We start from the raw sequence: 18,288 nt of genomic DNA on the forward strand, positions 1-18,288 counted from the left end.
GGGCGCATGCGCGAGCGCGGCCACGATGGGCAGCCCGAGGAGCGGCGCGGCCTGCGTCGTGTGCGGCGGCGGCCGCCCCAACTACCGCTGCCCGCCCTGCCGCCAGCCCTAGTGAGTCCTCGCCCCAAAGCGCGCCCCCCGGCGGCGGGGCCGGGAACCGCAACCGGGGCGCAACGGCCTGCCCGAGCCACCGCCTCCCAGGACCGGCCCGGCCCGGCCCGGCCCGGCCCGGGGCCTCCAGCCCCCACACGGTTTGGGGATGACGACGGTGGGAGTTGTTAAGCGCTCACTAGGTGCCCAGCACTGTTCTAAGCGCTGGGGGGCGCGGGGGGGGCGGGGGGAATGCATCTGGAAAACGGGACAAACTGGTGAGCCGGCGTCCACCCCAGCGTTTAGAACAGTTCATTGGGTTGTATTTATTGAGCGCTTGGAGTGGACAGATCGGTAACAGAGACAGTCCCTGCCCTTTGCCGGCCTACAGTCTAAGCGACTGGGATTTTTTTTTACCGTGTGCCAAGCCCTGTGCTAAGCGCCGGAGGCGGGGGCGGGGGTGGGCGATGCATCTGGAAAATGGCGACCGGGAGCCTCACGTGGGACAAACTGATGAGCCTGTGTCCACCCCAGCGTTTAGAACAGTTCATTCAATAGTTTTGATTGAGCCCATCCAGCTCTAACGGGTACAGTAGATGTGATGCATTCATTCGGTAGTATTTATTGAGCGCTTACTATGTGCAGAGCACTGGACTAAGCGCTTGGAGTGGACAGATCGGTAGCAGATAGCGACAGTCCCTGCCCTTTGACGGGCGCACAGTCTAATCAGTGCTCTGCACATAGCCCTTAACGAATAATAATAATAATGTTGGTATTTGTTAAGCGCTTACTATGTACAGAGCACTGTTCTAAGCGCTGGGGGAGATACGGGGTCATCGGGTCGTCCCACGTGGGGCCCACAGTCTTCATCCCCATTTTACAGATGAGGTCACTGAGGCCCAGAGAAGTGAAGCGACTCGCCCCCAGTCACACGGCTGACAAACGGCAGAGCCGGGAGTCGAACCCATGACCTCTGACTCCCAAGCCCGGGCTCTTTCCACTGAGCCACGCCGCTTCTCGTGATACCGACATTATTATTATTAGGTTGTCCCCACCACGTGGGGCTCGCGGTCTTCATCCCCATTTTGCAGATGAGGGACCTGAGGCCCAGAGAAGTCAAGCGACTTGCCCTAGGGGGGTGGGGATTCGAACCCGCGACATCTGACTCCCAAGCCCGGGCTCTTTCCACTGAGCCACGCTGCCACGTTTATTATAGTGATGATGGTATTTGTTAAACGCTTACGAGGCCCCGGGCACCGTACTGAACGCCGGGGTGGATCCGGACGAGTCCGGTTTTCAGGCTGGTGCTCTGTAATAACGATGATATTTGTTAAGCGCTTACTATGTGTAAAGCGCTGTTCTAAGCGCCGGTGGGGGGGGGGATACAAGGTGATCAGGTTGTCCCACGTGGGGCTCACATTCTCAATCCCCATTTTGCAGATGAGGCAACTGAGGCCCAGAGAAGTCAAGTGATTCGCCCAAAGTCACACAGCTGACAAGCGGTCGAGCTGGGATTAGAATCCATGACTTCTGACTCCCAAGCCCGGGCTCTTTCCACTGAGCCACGCTGCTTCTCCACTACACCATGCTGCTTCTAGCACTGGGATGGGATACAAACAACACTAAGCGCTCAATAAGTTGATTGCACGTAGAGCTCAATAAATAGCATTGATTGATTAGAGTGTGGGGAGATGAGGCGGGGGGTTGCCCAGACTCACTTTCTTGACTTCAGTTTGGCTCACCCCCCTCCTCTCTCCTAATAATAATAATAACTGTGGTATTTATTAGGCGAGATAAGGGTTGGGTGGGAAAGGGGCCTCCCCTCTTAGTCGTCCCCCGCTGGAGATTCCACGGAGCCAAGCCAGGAGCAGAGAGGACTTGGAAGCTCCTCGTAAGGGAGGGGAATTTGTCCCTTAATTCTGCCGTATTGTCCCCTCCCGAGCGCTCAGCGCAGTGCTCTGCCCAAAGCGGTCAATAAGTACCACCGATGAAGTCCAGCCTGGTTGGCGTTGCCCCGAGAACAATCACGTGCCTGGGAATAGCTAACATCGTGCCGTTTCTCTTGCAGCTGCTCTGTCCCTTGCTACAAGAAGCACAAAGGTAAGGGATTATTTTTTTTTTTAAATGGTTTTATTTAGTGGTGACTGCATGACCGCTACGGTCCTAAGCCCCAGGGGTGGTGGGCTTGTATCCACAAGCGCTTACCCAGGTCTTGCAGTGGAAATGGAAGGGAAGAGGATTTAGTCCCCATTTACAGAGGAGGTCACTGAGGCACAGAGAAGTGAAGTGATTTCCCCAAGATCTCAGAGCAGGCGAGTGGTGGAGCTGGGATTAGACTCCTAGGCCCGTGCTCTTTCCATTAGGCCTTGCTGATTCCCAATTCCGTGTCAAAGGATCTGGAACCCTCCTCTACAGATTCCGGACTGGGGGTGTCGTTGCTGACTGCTGACTTAGAGAGGGGGTGGGGTCTAAGTCATATTTACGGAATAATAATAATAATGTTGGTATCTGTTAAGCGCTTACTATGTGCCGAGCACTGTTCTAAGCGCTGGGGTAGACACAGGGGAATCAGGTTGTCCCACGTGGGGCACACAGTCTTAATCCCCGTTTTACAGATGAGGGAACTGAGGCACCGAGAAGTCAAGTGACTTGCCCAAAGTCACACGGCTGACAAGTGGCCGCGCCGGGATTCGAACCCGTGACCTCCGACTCCAAAGCCCGTGCTCTTTCCACTGAGCCACGCTGCCGTATGCTGAATACTGTACTAAGTGGTTGGGAGAGTATAATTTAACATTCATTCATTGTCATATTGAGCACTTACTGTGTACTGAGCGCTGTACTATTCATTCAATTCATTCATTCGTATTTGTTGAGCACTTACTGTGTGCAGAGCACTGTACTAGTCGTTCACTTAATTCATTCAGTCGTATTTGTTGAGCACTTACTGTGTACAGAGCACTGTACTAGTCATTCAATCGTATTTATTGAGCACTTACTGTGTGCAGAGCACTGTACTAGTCATTCAGCTCATTCATTCAGTCGTATTTATTGAACACTTACTGTGTGCAGAGCAGTGTACTAAGCACTTGGGAGAGCATAGTACAACAGTGGAAAGAGCACGGTCTTAGGAGTCAGAGGTCATGGGTTCTAATCCCCGCTCCTCCACCTGTCAGCTGTGTGACTTTGGGCAAGACACTTAACTTCTCGGTGCCTCAGTTACCTCATCTGTCAAATGGGGATTAACTGTGAGCCTCACGTGGGACAACCTGATTACCCTGTATCTACCCCAGCGCTTAGAACAGTGCTGTGCACATAGTAAACGCTTAACAAATACCAACATTATTATTATTATTATTACAATAATCGAGCTTACGGTCTAGAGCGGGGCGACAGACACGAATACATATAAATAAAATGACAGATGTGTACATCTGTACCGTGGGGCTGGGAGCGGAGAAGAGCAAAGGGAGCAAGAAAGGACGATGCAGAAGGGAGTGGGAGACGAGGAATGGTGGGGTTTAGTCTGGGAAGGCCTCTCGGAGGAGATGGGCCTTCGGTGAGGCTTCAGAGGAGCGGGGGAGAGTAATTGTTGGATTTGAGGAGGCAGGACATGGGCTGGGGTCGGGGGCGAGGCAGGTGAGATCGAGGCACAGTGAGAGGTTCAGCACTAGAGGAGTGAAGTGTGCGGGCCGGCTTGTAGAACGAGAGAAGCGAGATGAGGTAGAAGGGGGCAAGGTGGCGGACTGCTTTAAAGCCAATGGTGAGGGGTTTTTGTTTGATGTGGAGGTGCGTGGGCAACCACTGGAGTCTTCTGAGGAGTAGGGTGACGTGTCCTGGGCGTTTTAATAGACAAATGACCCGGCCAGTAGAGGGAACTATGGACTGGAGTGGGGAGAGACAGGAGGTGGGGAGGTCAGCAAGGAGGCTCAGACAGTAATCCCGGTGGGAGAGGAGGAGCGCTTGTAGTAACGTCGTAGCAGTTTGAATGGAGAGGAAAGGGTGGATTTTAGCGATGTCGTCAAGGTGAGACCGACAGGATTTAGTGATGGCTTGATTATGTGGGTTGAATGACAGAGAGGAGTCCAGGATAATGCCAAGGTTACGGGCTTGTAAGACAGGAAGGGTGGTGGTGCCATCTGCGGTGTTGGGGAAATCAAGGGGAGGACAGGGTTTGGGTGGAAAGAGAAGAAGCTCTGTTTTGGACATGTTAAGTTGGAGGTGATGGGAGGACATCCGAGGAGAGATGTCTGGAAGGCAGGAGGAGATGTGAGACTGGAGAGAGGGAGAGAGATCGGGGCTGGAGATGTAGAGAAGAGTTGGTAGTCACGTTTCCTGCCCACAGTAAGCTTACAGTCTTTCCGTGGAAAGTGGGGGGGGGGTAAGGGGGACTTGCTGTGCACAGGGAATGTGTCTGTTTTCTCTGTATTGTACTTTTCCAAGTGTTTAGTACAGTGCTCTGCACACAGCAAGGGCTCAGTAGATACGACTGAATGAAAGAATAGAATCTGGTTCCGACTCCCTGGCCTATGCTCTTTTCACTAGGCCACGCTGTCACATCCCCCTATCACTGTAAATTATTTTAGATCATTTTCCCTGGTAGGTGGAAAGTTGGGGATTGTCTCTTCTGACTCATTTGTACTTCCCCAAGTGCTTAGTTTAGGGCTCTTCACCCAGCAGGCACCCAGTAAGTGCTACTGATTGATTTTTGCAATCACTCCAGCATCGTAGTCATCGTAGTAGTAGAAATAGGGTGTATAAAGCGCATCCTCTGTGAAGAGCACTGTACTGGGTGCTGGGAGAAAATAAACAGGTGGGAATTAAACAAGGTTTCTGTCCCTCATTGAGGCTCAAAATCTAAAAGCTTAAGTGGGGAGAGAGGGTTGGAGGCAAACACAAGAGTCACGATGAAGCATTCGGACAACAGAGACAAAATAAGCTTCAAGTCTCGGAGCTGATGGAGAAAGCATGAGGGAGCAAGCCTTGCTAGCGAGAGGGAAGGTTGGATTACTATTTACCAGACACACTACTAAGTGCTGGGGTGAATTCGAGTTAATCAGGTTGGACAAGATCCCTGTCCCACACGGGGCTCACAGTCTTTATCTCCATTTTACAGAGGAGAGAACCGAGGCACAGAGATTTGCACCTAGTGAGGGCTTAATAAATACTATCGCTACTAGCCCAAGGGAAGATGTAAATTTACCCCAAGCAAAAAGCCTGGGCAGGATTTGGGTGAGTTTTTCTTTCTTGGTTGCCTTTAACCCGGTGTTAAAGATATCGGCCACTCCCACCTCATTGGAGCCCTGGGGGAGGAGGCTGGGAGTCAGGGAGATTTGGGTTTGCTCTGCCCCATGGTCTGGGTGAGGTCACTCGGAATCTCTGTTGCCTTAGTTTTGTCATCAGTAAAGTGGTGATAAAATGCTTGCTCGCCTTCCTTCAATTTGGACTCCCCCCCAGCCCTGTGGGACCGATGATGTGTCCTGGCTTTCTCGTAGCTCTCCCAGCATTTAGCAGATTGCTTGGCACCTGGTAAACACATAATAAAAACTAAAAAAGAAAATTACCCCAGAGACTCAGAGTTTATGGGCTGCAAAGGAGGAGATGTCCACTGTTAGGATGGTTGGTTTTTTCCCTCACAGAACAGTGCAACCCCACACCGGCTCAAGCGTCAGAGAAGATAATTCCAGGAACTTCCCCAAATGCCAGAATACCGAAACCTCTGGAAGACAAAGGTGGGTTGGCACGTCCTATCGACTGGGCTCAGGAGTGAACTTGATGGGCAGTAAATCCAGTCCCTTGCCCTTCCAGAAAGCGGTCAAGTCCTGGCACCGGCCTGCAGGGCATTGGTGGTCTGTCGTGAGGGTAGAAGACACAGAAGAGGGTGGGGAAAAGAGGGAAAGGAAATGGGGGGAGAGATTTTCCTCTTCTGATCTTGATGTGTAATTTGGTGCCATTAAAATTGCTCTCCTTGCCCCATTTTTGTAGGAAGGAGCAGGCTGACTATTGAGTGCAGTTGCAGGCATTCCCCCAAAGCTAGGCTTTGTTGTGGGGACCATTTTCCCATGCACTTGTGTCCAAAGCCCTCTCCTCCCCCAAGTGTACACGGCTCAACCCGTGTACCATTGCCGGGAAGGAGGGGGGCCGGATGCCCCAGCTCTGGCCCCGCCTCCCGGTCCCAAGCGGTGAGGGGTGACCCAGCGGCCTTCCACGATACTGCTCTGTCAGCTCCCACCTTCCGCCCCCATGGGGGGGCCTCCCCCGGCCGCTGAGGGTGCTCCTCTCATTGAGTTATGGAAATCACACCGGATGCTGTTGTCGCAGTCGTGGGCACGGTTACCGGGACACTGGGGCGGTCCGGAAGGGAGTTAAAGGCGGAGGCAAAGCTTGGAAGCGGATGAGAGGACAGAGCTGGGTTGGAAAACTGATCGTTGTGAGGGGAGCTTAAGCAAGCAGCCAGAGAGGAGGGTGTTGACTTACCTGGCAGTAGTTTTTTTTAATGGTATTTAAGTGCTTATTATATGTCAAGCACTATTCTAAGTGTTGAGGTAGATACAAGCTAAATCAGGTCAGAGAGTCCCTGTACTATATAGAGCTTACATTTTACAGTTGAGGAAATTGAGGCCCAGAGTAGTCTGTGACTTGTCCAAGGTCACACAGCAGGTATTTGGTGGAGGCAGGATGAGAACCCAGGTCACGGTCTTTTCCGTAGGGTGCCTTTGGACATAACTTTGGGGACAGGGCCGCTGGGTCCCGGGCCGACGTCAGCACTTGGTGCATGATGTGTTGTGCCCGGATGTCTCCGTTTATCGTCTCCCGCTATATAGTAAGGCTGGTGTTTCCATTCAGTCGGGTGGTTTCCGTATGTAAAGCGTCTTGTTGAATATTCAGTAAGCTCGCCCGCGTTGACAGGAAAGCGAGAACTGTTTTCTCATGATGACCTTGAGGTTGAGCTCCACTTGCTAAAAAGAAAGTTTCCTTCTCAGGTGACAAATGGTCTGCCCTTCTCACCAGTGATGATGAAGAAGATAGAATCTCCATTCAGAAGCTCAAACATCTAGGTAACTATACAATGTTAAAGTCTGTCTCTGCAGATTCAGAAGAGTCGAGGCTAGCGCCGCAATAACATAATAATAATAATAATAATGTTGGTATTTGTTAAGCGCTTACTATGTGCCGAGCACTGTTCTAAGCGCTGGGGTAGACACGGGAATCAGGTTGTCCCACGTGGGGCTCACAGTCTTAATCCCCATTTTACAGATGAGGTAACTGAGGCACCGAGAAGTTAAGTGACTTGCCCAAAGTCACACAGCTGATAAGTGGCCGAGCTGGGATTTGAACCCATGACCTCTGACTCCAAAGCCCGTGCTCTTTCCACTGAGCCACGCTGCTTCTCATTCAAACAGTGGGTTCGTAGTATGTGATTTACACTGTTAGGAGCTAGTGGTAGTTTAAAAGCATTTAAGTTCAGGTCTTTCCGAGCTTAGGATATCGTTTATTCTTTTCGATCCAATCAAGTTCCCGCACTTAGAAGATTCCCAGCCATATACGCTAGAAACGTTAAACCGGGATGGTGGCTTAAACGTATATTCTTGCCTGGAGTTTCGGATAGGTTTAGCTGAGCAGTTTACCTGATTCCGCTAGTTGGGGTATAGCTTCCCCCAGCCGTAGATAAAGTGGATTTGAAGAAATTAACTGATTTAGCACAGTTCACTGGGTCCTGGGTGTGTGAGCAAGCAGCTCTTTAGCCCCCAACTGTGCTGGGTTAAAAGTTAATGAGTAATTTAGTCCTGAAACAGTCTGTAGTTACTGCCAAAGTTTCAGAGGGGACAAGAATTTTTCGTAACTACATAGAGGCTTTTTGTGCTTGTCTCTGCTCAGGTGCCCAATGGTAAACTTCTGGTAAACTGCTTCAAATGCTACCAAATCTTGACCTGAATGTCATTCAGTTCCAATCATTCTTTATCTGGTATGTCTCTAGTGCTAGGTATGGTCTTACCGTGGGACTTTAAAGAACCCTCCCCCCAACCTCAATTCGCTGCCAGGTGTCTAAATCTCCTCTCCATCGCTTACCCCTTTTTTAAAAAATAAATAGGGAAATCGGAAGAATTGAAAAACCTCCTCCTCAACCCCCATCTCAGAACGTTGCTGCTCACCTTAGATCAAGCAGAAGAGAAAGAGGTGCTCATGAAAAGATACATGCAGGAGCCGTTGTTTGTGGAATTTGCAGACTGTTGCCTGAGGATAGTTGACCCTCCCGACGATGAGTGAACTATCCGGTGTGAACTGGTGAGCTGGTCCCAGTCCCTCCCAGCAGAGTCAGCGCTGGGCACTTATGCCCAGGCTGTGGCCATCCAGGGGCAGCTCACTGCAGGCTGCGTAACCAAGCTTAGAAACGTTCAAACCCTCACTCCCAACTGAGACCCTGCTGCACTCAACCACCATGGGATGCAAAGGGTCACTTTTTAATACAACATTGTGGTTTCTTTCCTATAAGCATTTATTCTTTAAAGGACAAAATGTTATAAAACATCACCTATCTAAACTTAAATAAATTATGACTTTGGACTAAACACGTCATCGAACATTTTCTCTCGACTTAAATTACGGCTTTGGGTGGTAGTGAGAATCCAGTACTAGGACCAGGTTGGCAAACGTCGTCTAAACTTGAATAAATTATGACTTTGGTAGTGAGACCCGTTACCTTCCGTGTGAAAACCAGCTGAACCACAGATCGGTTGTCTTCCCCCCGGGCCTACATAAAAAAGACCCACATAAAAACTCCCGACCACCAGTAGCCTCTCCCACCCTCGTCTCTTCACACCTGGGAAAGACGGAGGTGAAGAAGGAGCAGTGGTGGGAATGCACTGTCCGTGTTTCTGCGTGTAGGCTCCGTGGCTGGAGCGGTTCTTTACATACCAGCGTGGGCACTTAGGAAGGTGACGGGAAAGAAATGAGTCCTTGAAAGTGCAGGATGGATACGATCCAGCCCCGGGGGAGGGCGAAGAGCTCAAACTTCAATCAGCTTGTGTTTTTCTAACAGGATCTGATTGAAGCCGGTCACGTCTCCCGTCTGGCGATCGGGACTGATGTTGGCGTAGAGCAGCGGGGATTTCTTGCAGTGAAACCTGACCGAGCCCTAGGGAGATAAATGAAGGGAGGGCACAGAGCCAACCGTCAGTCCGAACACAGCCCTGCTCCTTCCTGCTGATAAAGGCATCTGCTTAGGGCCGAGTAAAGGAGAGGGAGACACTCAGGCATTGGAAGTTCAGTCCAAACTACCTACGGTCACTCTTCCACCTGTAAAGTGAGTGGAAAGAGGCCACTGCCCCAGGACTTCCTTTGAATACAATGAAGAGAGCCTGGGCCTTAGAGTCCGAAGGACCTGGGTTCCAATCGCGGCTCTGCCCGTCTGTGGACCATGGGCAAGGCATTTAACTGCTCTGTGTCTGTTTCCTCAACTGTAAAATGGGGATACCTGTTCTTCCTGCTCCTTTAGACTATGAGCCCTATGAGGTACCGGGACTATGTCTGACCTAATTAGTTTGTATGTACCCCAGTGCTTAGAACAGCGCTTGACATAGAGTAAGAGCTTAACCAATACCATTAAAAAAAAAGTCAGGCTCAGGTTCACTCAGTCCTAGGCATGTAGATCCACAGCATTAAAAGTAGGAAGGAGGTGAGGATAACAATATATATTTAGGAACTTGTGACCTTGATGACTGATTTTTTTTTAAACAATGAATTGTAATCACAAACAAATGACTTGGAGCAACACTGGGTCTAAACTGCCCTAGTGCTTAAAGCGTCCAGCTCATAAGCCCATAGTGAATACCGTAATCAGTCACTGAACACAGGTCATGGGGAAGAAAATGGAGGGCTGAGGAGGAATGATGCCCACTAAAAAAAAAAAAAAAGCTTTAACCAAGTCCCCAAAATAAGTTGCTTCCAGTTACCATGCTCCTCTCTCACCTTAGCTTTCCTTTGCGGGGAGGAAAAAACAAAAAACACCCCACACTGTCTCTTCCGGTTAGGATGCCAGGGCCGTTTTTGGGCACGAGTTGAATTTCTCCCCAGGTGGTGGTTTTCACGGGTGGGAGGGAATGCTCACCTGGGGATGGGCTCGGACAGACGCGATGCCAGCCCGGTCACATTGAGCCACCTCCACTTTGGCTCTGCTGCGGCTGTCACGCTGGGGCAGGTACAGGCAGGCCCGAAGGCAAAAGTCTCTCCGCCCGCCCCTACAACTCACAGGTGCGTTGAACAGAACGAGCCCAAGAGGCCAGAGCCGGATTATGGTATTCAGAGGCCATGTGCTGTTGGCTGGCGGGGTGGAGGAAATCGGGGCCTGGAATCCCGTGGTGAGAGGCTGCCCTTCCACCGCGTCCAGTTCCTTGGCGACCAGGAAGTCCATTTTTACCTTGAGATCCAAAAAAAAAAAAAGTAATTAGCAATGAACGCTACCGCCTTTCCCTAAGGGAGGTGGTGGAATAAAAGCCTAGTGGGTGCCCTGAATTCCTACATACACTGATGAAGCGAATCTAAAATAATGAGCTGTAGGGATTTTAAGTAATAAGTGTGGTATTTATTAAGCACTTAGTACGTGTCCAGCACTGTTTGGCTCTGCTGACGCCAACCTACTCATCGTCTATCTCGCCCACCCCCATCTACATCCTGCATCTGGCCTAAAACTCCCTCCCCCTTCACACCCAACAGACCATCACTCTCCCCACCTTCAAGTCTTTGTTAAAATCACGTCTCCACGAGGACTTCCCCGACTAAGCCTTCATTTCTCCTACTCCCTTCTGTATCGCCCTTGCACTTGGATTTGTTCCCTTTAAGCGCTTGACATTCACTCTACCCTCAGTCCCACAATTTATTTTAATGTCCGTTTCTCCCTTTAGAATGTAAGGTCCTTAGACACAGAGAATGCGTCTACCAACTCTGCTGTATTGTGCTCTCCTAAGCACTTAATACACGACTCTGCACATAATAAGCACTCAGTAAATACAATTGATAGACTTGAAGCTCACGGAGCTGAGAAGTACTGGGTTCCAAGAGGTAAGGACACTCACTTTCCACTTCCTCCATGCTTGTTTTATTATGGTGGCAGCACGGTGCATCCTTTGGATCTGTTTCCGAGTTAACCAGGAGCGAACGGCTGATGGGTTTAGAGGGAAACAAATCGAATTAGAGAATCGGCAGCCCGCCCTCCTGACGCAGAGAGCTGGCCGTGCACTGACTTAGTGCTTATCAGGTGTTCTTGCACGAACAGCAGCGACATCACCTTTTGGTGATGTTGACCAGAGTGAAGCAGGGTGGCCTAGTGGATAGAACATGGGCCTGGAAGTCAGAGGACTTGGGCTCTAGTCCCGCCTCTGCCACTTGTCTGCTCTGTGACCTTGGGCAAGTCACTTCGCTTCTCTATGCCTGTTACCTCAGCTGTAAAATGAGGATTAAGACTGTGTTCCCCATGTGGGACATGGACAGTGTCCGGCTTGCTTATCTAGTATCTACCCCAGTGCTTAGTAAAGAAACAGCATGGCCTAGTGGAAGTAACGGGCCCGGGAGTCAGAAGGTCCTGGGTTCTAATCCCAGCTCCACCACTTGTTTGCTGTGTGAAATTCTGCTGAAACTCTCCCTGCGGGACAGTGAACACCCCTGCCCCTCCTCCCTGCCTAGTCCATGGGCCTAATAATAATAATAATAATAGTATTTGGTAAGCATTTACTATGTGCTGGATACTATTCTAAGCACTGGGCTACATACAAGCTACTCAGGTTGGACAGAGTCCATGTCCCATATGGGACTCACGGTCTTAATACTCATTTACTGTTGTTGTTATTATTAAGTGACTTGCCCAGGGTCACACAGCAGAAGCAGCATGACATAGTGGCCTGGAAGTCAGAAGGTGATGGTTCTAATCCAGGCTCCGCTGCCTGTCTGCTGGGTGTCCTTAGGCAAGTCACTTCCCTTCTCTGGGCCTCAGTGACCTCATCTGTAAAATGAGGATTAAGACTGAGCTCATATGGGAGAGTCCAACCCGATTTGCTTGTATCCACCCCATCGCTTAGTACAGTGCCTGGCACATAGTAAGCGCCTAACAAATACCACAATTATTAAGTGGAGGAGCAGGGATTAGAACTCAGGTCCTTCGGACTCCCAGGCCTATGTTCTGTCCACTACACCATGCTGCTTCACGCTGGGTCTGGCCAGCGAATCCTACCTGCTTGGATGAGGGTAGCGGCCCGCTTCTGTTTTCCCCGCTTCCTGGCCCGGTGCCGTCTCCAGCAGCACTGGATGCAGTGGGCGCACTCGGCCAGGGCTCGGGCTCGACGCTGTTCCAGGAGCTCCAGCTGTGTCACATCGGAGGAAAGGTTGGCCCGGGCGGTCAGTCTTGGCGCTGACTGATCGCGTCAGTGCCCGGTGGGGCCACGGTGAGGAAGCCCGGCTCTCCCTGGGCTCCTACCCAGATACCTTAGCTGCAATTACCGGAAGGGTCGGAACCGGGAGAAATTGCATTGTGCAGAGCACGGTGGATTCCGTGGGCTGGCATTTCCACCCGACACCCAGCTCTTCATGTTTCTGGGAAAATGCATCCCACCTCAAAGATTTGGAGAATTCAGGTCGGCTCTAACCTCACCCTCCTCTTGCCCTGGGTCCCTTCCAAACCCCTGTTACGAGAAGGACGAGTGTCCAGGACCGTTCCTCTTTCCCTTCTCTGTTTCACTCAGGGGCCAGCCTCTCCCTCCTCCTTGATCTCTGAGCCCCCTAATCTCTGAGGGAGGAAAGGGATCCCGTAGCCCCCAAAACCAACCCCCGCCCTCTCTTCCCAGCCCTCTGTCCTGGGGCTGGTTGGTCCCCAAAGCTCTGGGTGGGTGTGGGCCACTCGGGCCCAGGGCAATGCTCACCACGAAGTCGGTCATGAACACCTTGGTCTTGCCGCAGTGCACGGGGACGGGGCCCGGCCCACCCCCTGACTGGGGTGGCGGGGCGGTGGTCATCTGCTCGAGGGGCAGAGCCTGCAGCACGCCGGTGACGAGAGAGCGCAGCTCGGCATCACTTGCCAGGCACCCCCCTGAGGGATGGGAAGACGAGGTTACCCATGGGTCACGTTGAGAGTCACCTGCCCCCATTTTATCACTCTTGGGTCATCTCTACCTGTCACCCTTTGAATCGGGAAAACGGGAGGATTGGCTGCCTCAGCCTCGGCTCCCCGGGTCATCACGTCCCCAACTCTGCCACCAGCTGATCCCTCCTCCTGCCAGGACCCACCCAGGGCTCGGCATCCTCCACCGCCCCATCTGCTGGCCTCGGCAAAGCCGTCAGAAGGCTTGAGCACCGACTGGCCAGTGTGGGCCGAGCAAGGGGTTTCGGCTGGGCCTCTGCCTGCCAAGCCCACCTGCCAATACCGTCCAGCGTGGGAACCCCAGTCACCCGGCCAAGGAACAACCGGGCCCGGCCAGTCTCTGCCGCGGCATAGGTACTGATCGCATCGTGTGACTTAGGAAGAAACTGAGCGGACCTTGGGCCTTTCTTTCTTCCTCTCTCACTCAGAGCTCTTAAACTGGAAGTCCTTAAACTTGCTCCCTTTATTCATCACCCCCAGCCCCACAGCACTTTATATATATATATATATATCTGCAACGTTTTCATTTATATTAATGTCTGTCTCCCACCTTGCTCCCTTTATTCATCACCCCCCAGCACTTAACTGCATATCTGTAATTTAATTATTCATTTATATTAACGTCAGTCTCCCCTTCTAGGCTGTAAGCTCGCTATGGGAAGGGAATGTGCTTGTTATATCGTCCTCTCCCAAGCGCTTAGAACAGTACTCTGTACATAGTAAGCACTCAATAAATACCACTGATTGATTGCAAGGGTTGTTCCGTGGATGTCAGCCCCTTGTTGGCAATGAGTGTGTCACTTTGTTCTGTACTGGCCAAGCATCCAGTACAGTGCTCTGTACCACGAGGGTGCTCAATAGACATTACTCTCCCCCACTTCAAAGCCTTACTGAAGGTACGTCTTCCCTAACTTAGACCCTCCTTTCCTCTTCTCCCATTCCTTTTTGTGTCACCCTGAGTTGCTCCTTTTTTTTCATTCCCCTCTCCCAGCCCCACAGCACTTATGTACACACCTATTATTTATTGATTTAAATTAATGTCTGTTTCCCCTCGCTAGACTGTAAGCTTGTTGTCTATACAGGGAACACTTAGTACAGCTACACACAGTAAGTGCTCAATAAATACGACTAACTCGAGAAAGACTCCTCTTCCTTCTCTTCTTCCTCCTTCTCTCTCTCAGAATAACTCACAGGAAAGGAGATAGTTTGGGTTTACCTGATTGGCCTCTTTGTTGAAAAAGACTCCAACAGGGAAGTGGGCCAGAAGAGACCCTGGGAGGACAGGTCAGGGTCCATTACACTAGGGCCTGGGACGGCCTTTCGACAAGAGACAGAACAGGAGAGCAAGCTATGGAGAGAGAGAGAGAGAGAGACAGAGCGAGGGGGAGACAGAGACAGAGAAAGAAAACCAGAGAGTAACGAGACAAGGCCCACCCCTCCAAAAGGCTTAAAATGAAAACTCCCATTGTTCGAGCCGGCCACTTCGCCAGAGAGGATACTCCCGGATGCCTCGGATGCGCAGTGAGTTCTGGGAAGCCACTGTCGTAGCCCCCCGCCCCACTCATGCCCTGGGGGTCCCCCACTCGTGCCCTAGGGGATTCCCCCACTCACCTGGGTGCCCCGCGGGCGCTGAGGAGCCGTGGTCTCTGCGGGCGATCTCTGGCTTAGGGAGGCGGGGTTTTCGCAGCAGCTGATATCGCTTGATGAAGCTTTGCAGGGAGACCCTGAGAGGCAACAGAAAGTGTGCCTGGCTCACGTCCTGGCCCTCCGCGCTCTGCTGGCGGGGACTCCCGGTTTACAGGGGGCACCAGGGGTTCACTTATGCGTTCCTTCCGCCAGGCCTGTGTTCCCGCCCCCTCTGCCACACCACCCTCCCCGGCAACTTGCCACAGACCAGTGGCGTGAGCCCGACTCACCGGACCGGGTAGCCGGCGGCGCTGATGTGGATGGTTTCCACGATGCCACAGGCCTCCAGCTGGCTCAGGACCTGCAGTGGGAAGCGGCGGGGGAAAAGGGGGTGTTGGAGAGGTCTTGGGGGCCGAGGTTAGCCTGCGAGTCGTCCCTTCCCACTACAGATCCGAGTTCACTCTCTGCTTTCTAGCTGGTGAGAGAGCGTGCGCATGTGTTTGTGTGTGTGTGTCCCCCTGTACTACTGAATCTAAATAGCTCCCGTTCCTGGGCCAGCATGACAGAGGAAGGACTCCAAGGTGCGTAGAGGTAGGGAGAAAAGAGGGAGGAGGAGAGGGAAGACGGAAAGGCGTGGGACCCCCGGGCGTTACCTCTTGGGTTTGAAAGGTCTGGGCCTGGCCCTGGCTGTTGGGCTTGATGCAGCGGACGTAGTGCGGAGTGGTGCTGTGCAGGATTTCCATCAGCTGATCCAGGGAGCCCTGGGGACCGGGCAGAGGGAGATGGAGCCGTCGGGAGGGGGGACCCCGGGGTCCAGGCGCAACCCAGCCCCTTGCTGCTGAGGGAACCCCGTCGGCTTAGGCAGCAGGGGGTCCCCTGGAAGGCGGAGCCAGAGAGACCCCCTCGTGCCCTCTGGTGAGCCCCGGGTGTTTGTCGGTCGGGCTGGAATCCATTGGCTGAAATGGAGGCCGGAGGGGTTGGGTGGGTGGGGCTGACGGGAGCACGGATCAGAGAGGGAGTTGGTGCTGCGCCTGGTGGAACCCCAGCCACCGACTCCCTCCCCCCAGCCTCCCTGCACGCACTTTAAACTTGGAGACCACGGTGGCCCTCCTCGGAGCCGTCGGGTCTTTCTGCTCCATCTCTTTGGCGGGAAACAGCATCTGGAGCAAAGGGTCCTGGGAGCCCTGCAGGAGCTGGATCAATTCCGGGGGCACCGGGTCCTGGGTGAGAGACATATCGGGGAGAGGGGGCTGGTCAGCTCAGTACGGGCCAGATGTAGAAGAAGTAGTCCGGGGATCAAGTGCCTCCAGGTGCAGAGGGGCCCACGACTGATTCAAGACCCCAAGTCTGGACCCCGGACAGTAACTTGGGAGTCCAGGCAGCCCAGAGACCCCGCTCTGAAAAAAGCGCGGGAGATTCTTCCCAGAGGAGCGTGGGCCTATCGATAATTCAGCGGTATTTACTGAGCGCTTACTGTGTGCAGAGCACTGCACTAAGCGCTTGGGAGAGGACAATACAACAGAGTTAGCAGACACGCTACCTGCCCACCAGGAGTTTACAATCCAGAGGGGGAGAAAGACGTTAAAATAAATTATGGATATGTATGGAAGTTCCGTGGGACTGAGAGTGAGGTGAAAACCAAGTGTCTAGGTTTCTGCCAGCAGGGAGGAATCAGACTGAGGATAAGTGACCCCTTGGTAAGACCAGAAATTAAGGCCAACGCTGTTCTCCAGTACAGTTCCTTTTGTACCAGTGATACCCCAAGTGCCCACAGAATACCCATCACCGAACAGCCCATCCCAGGCAACAAAAGGGCTGTCCGGGTCCCTCAGACTATAAGCTCGCTGTGGGCAAGGAATGTGTTGATTATTGTTATACAGTACTCTCCCAAGCTCTTAGTGCAGTGCTCTGCACACGGTAAATGCTCACTAAATGCGACTGAGTGATTGACTACCGCTGCTTCTCCTGCTGCCCTCACCCTGTTAGTCCCCCGAGAGGTAGGGTGAAACCTGAACCCCACATTTCTCCCCGTTAGCAGCCCTAGCGAAAAGCCCGCAGAGGAGGACGGGTGTTCTGGCTCTAGCTTCTCCTCAGACCACAGAGGCCCTGTTCGGAGACTAGCCCCTAGTGAGCCTTTTTTTTTTTTTAATGGTATTTGATAAGTGCTTACTATGTGCCAGGCACCGAACTAAGCACTGGGGTAGATTCATTCAATTGTATTTACTGAACGCAGAGCACTATACTAAGCACTTGGGAAGTACAATTCAGTAACAAAAAGAGACAATCCCTGCCCACAACGGGCTCAGTCTAGAAACAAGCTAATCAGGTTGGACTCAGTCCCTGTTCCATATGGGGCTAACAATCTCACAGATGAGGTAACTGAGGTCCAGAAAAGTGAAGTGTTTGCCCAAGGTCACACGAATGGCAGAGCTGGAATTGGAACCCATGACCTTCTGACTCCCAGGCCCGAGCTCGATCCACTAGGTCGTCCTCTGGGCCCTCCCCCGGCGCCGCTCACCTTGTTCTTCTCCACCAGGCCGTCGAGGTTGTAGCGGACGGGGCCGGCGTAGTGGGACACAGTGAAGCCGGGCTGCTGGCTCAGCCTGTCGCGGCCGAGGCTGGGGCTCCCGGACAGGGCGCTCTCGATGCGGACCTGGAGCTGGGCCGCGTTGGATGGTCTCATCAGGCGGCACTCCTGCCCCGGGAGGAGGAAAGGGTTGGGGGGCTCGGTAAGGGGTCCCTCCCACCGAGTCCCCTCCCACCCCACCGCCAGGACAGCTGGGACGACCCACCTCGTTGAGGAGGGAGCAGATGCTGATGGGCTGCTGGGGGCTCCCCTCAATCAGGTCCAGGCAGCGCTGGTTGTCCTGGTAGCTGATGAATGACCACTCGAGGCCCTCAGCGGCATACTCCTCCTGGAGCGGAAGGGAGCGGGAGCAGGGTGAAGAGGAGCCTCTCGCTGGGACTTGGAAAAGAAGCCCCCTGCCGCCCACTGCGCCTGACCACAGGTACTCATTCAATCATATTTACTGAACGCTTACCGTGTGCAAAGCACTGTATTTAGCGCTTGGGAGAGTACCATACAAAAGCAGATATATTCCCTGCCCACGACAAGTTCACAGTCTAGAGGGGGCGATGGATATTAATATATATAAATAAAAAGATGGATAAATAATAGATATATATACAAAGGTGCTGTGGGGCTGGGAGGAAGAATAAATATTATTACTACTAATAAAAATGCTATTCATTAAGCATCTACTACGTGCCAAGCACTGGGAGAGATACAAGGTAATCGGGTTGTCCCACGTGGAGCTCACAGTCTTACTCCCCATTTTACAGAGGGACAGAGAAGTTAAATGACTTGCCCAAGGTCACCCAGCTCATAAGTGGCAGAGACGGGATTAGAACCCACAACCTCTGACTCCCAAACCCGTGCTCTTTCCACT

The 18,288-nt window shown here is 52.4% G+C and overlaps 2 protein-coding genes across 4 annotated transcripts in view; one reads left to right on the plus strand and one right to left on the minus strand.

Annotated features, from left to right (window-relative positions):
- Positions 1-8,657, plus strand: ZNHIT3 (zinc finger HIT-type containing 3). The gene is made up of 5 exons (XM_029081645.1): positions 1-111; positions 2,159-2,190; positions 5,727-5,819; positions 7,071-7,145; positions 8,180-8,657. The coding sequence occupies exons 1-5, from the start codon at positions 26-28 to the stop codon at positions 8,353-8,355; spliced, it is 462 nt and encodes a 153-aa protein (XP_028937478.1). The 5' UTR covers positions 1-25; the 3' UTR covers positions 8,356-8,657.
- The window catches only part of MYO19 (myosin XIX), a 25,790-nt gene continuing 16,068 nt past the window's right edge, over positions 8,567-18,288 (minus strand). For 2 of the 3 annotated variants that reach the window (XM_029081638.1, XM_029081640.1), the window contains 11 exons: positions 17,632-17,754; positions 17,358-17,534; positions 15,922-16,059; positions 15,493-15,600; positions 15,130-15,200; positions 14,825-14,937; positions 12,996-13,162; positions 12,311-12,440; positions 11,160-11,245; positions 10,196-10,504; positions 8,567-9,223 (listed from right to left, as the gene is read on the minus strand). In XM_029081638.1, coding sequence (XP_028937471.1) covers positions 9,095-9,223; positions 10,196-10,504; positions 11,160-11,245; positions 12,311-12,440; positions 12,996-13,162; positions 14,825-14,937; positions 15,130-15,200; positions 15,493-15,600; positions 15,922-16,059; positions 17,358-17,534; positions 17,632-17,754 — 1,551 coding nt within the window. In that variant the 3' untranslated portion in view covers positions 8,567-9,094. Of the gene's footprint in view, positions 9,224-10,195; positions 10,505-11,159; positions 11,246-12,310; positions 12,441-12,995; positions 13,163-14,433; positions 14,562-14,824; positions 14,938-15,129; positions 15,201-15,492; positions 15,601-15,921; positions 16,060-17,357; positions 17,535-17,631; positions 17,755-18,288 lie in introns of those variants that run through there. The other variant, XM_029081641.1, reaches the window with a different exon arrangement.

This window comes from Ornithorhynchus anatinus, chromosome 17 (genome assembly GCF_004115215.2).
Source record: "Ornithorhynchus anatinus isolate Pmale09 chromosome 17, mOrnAna1.pri.v4, whole genome shotgun sequence".
Lineage (NCBI taxonomy): Eukaryota > Metazoa > Chordata > Mammalia > Monotremata > Ornithorhynchidae > Ornithorhynchus > Ornithorhynchus anatinus.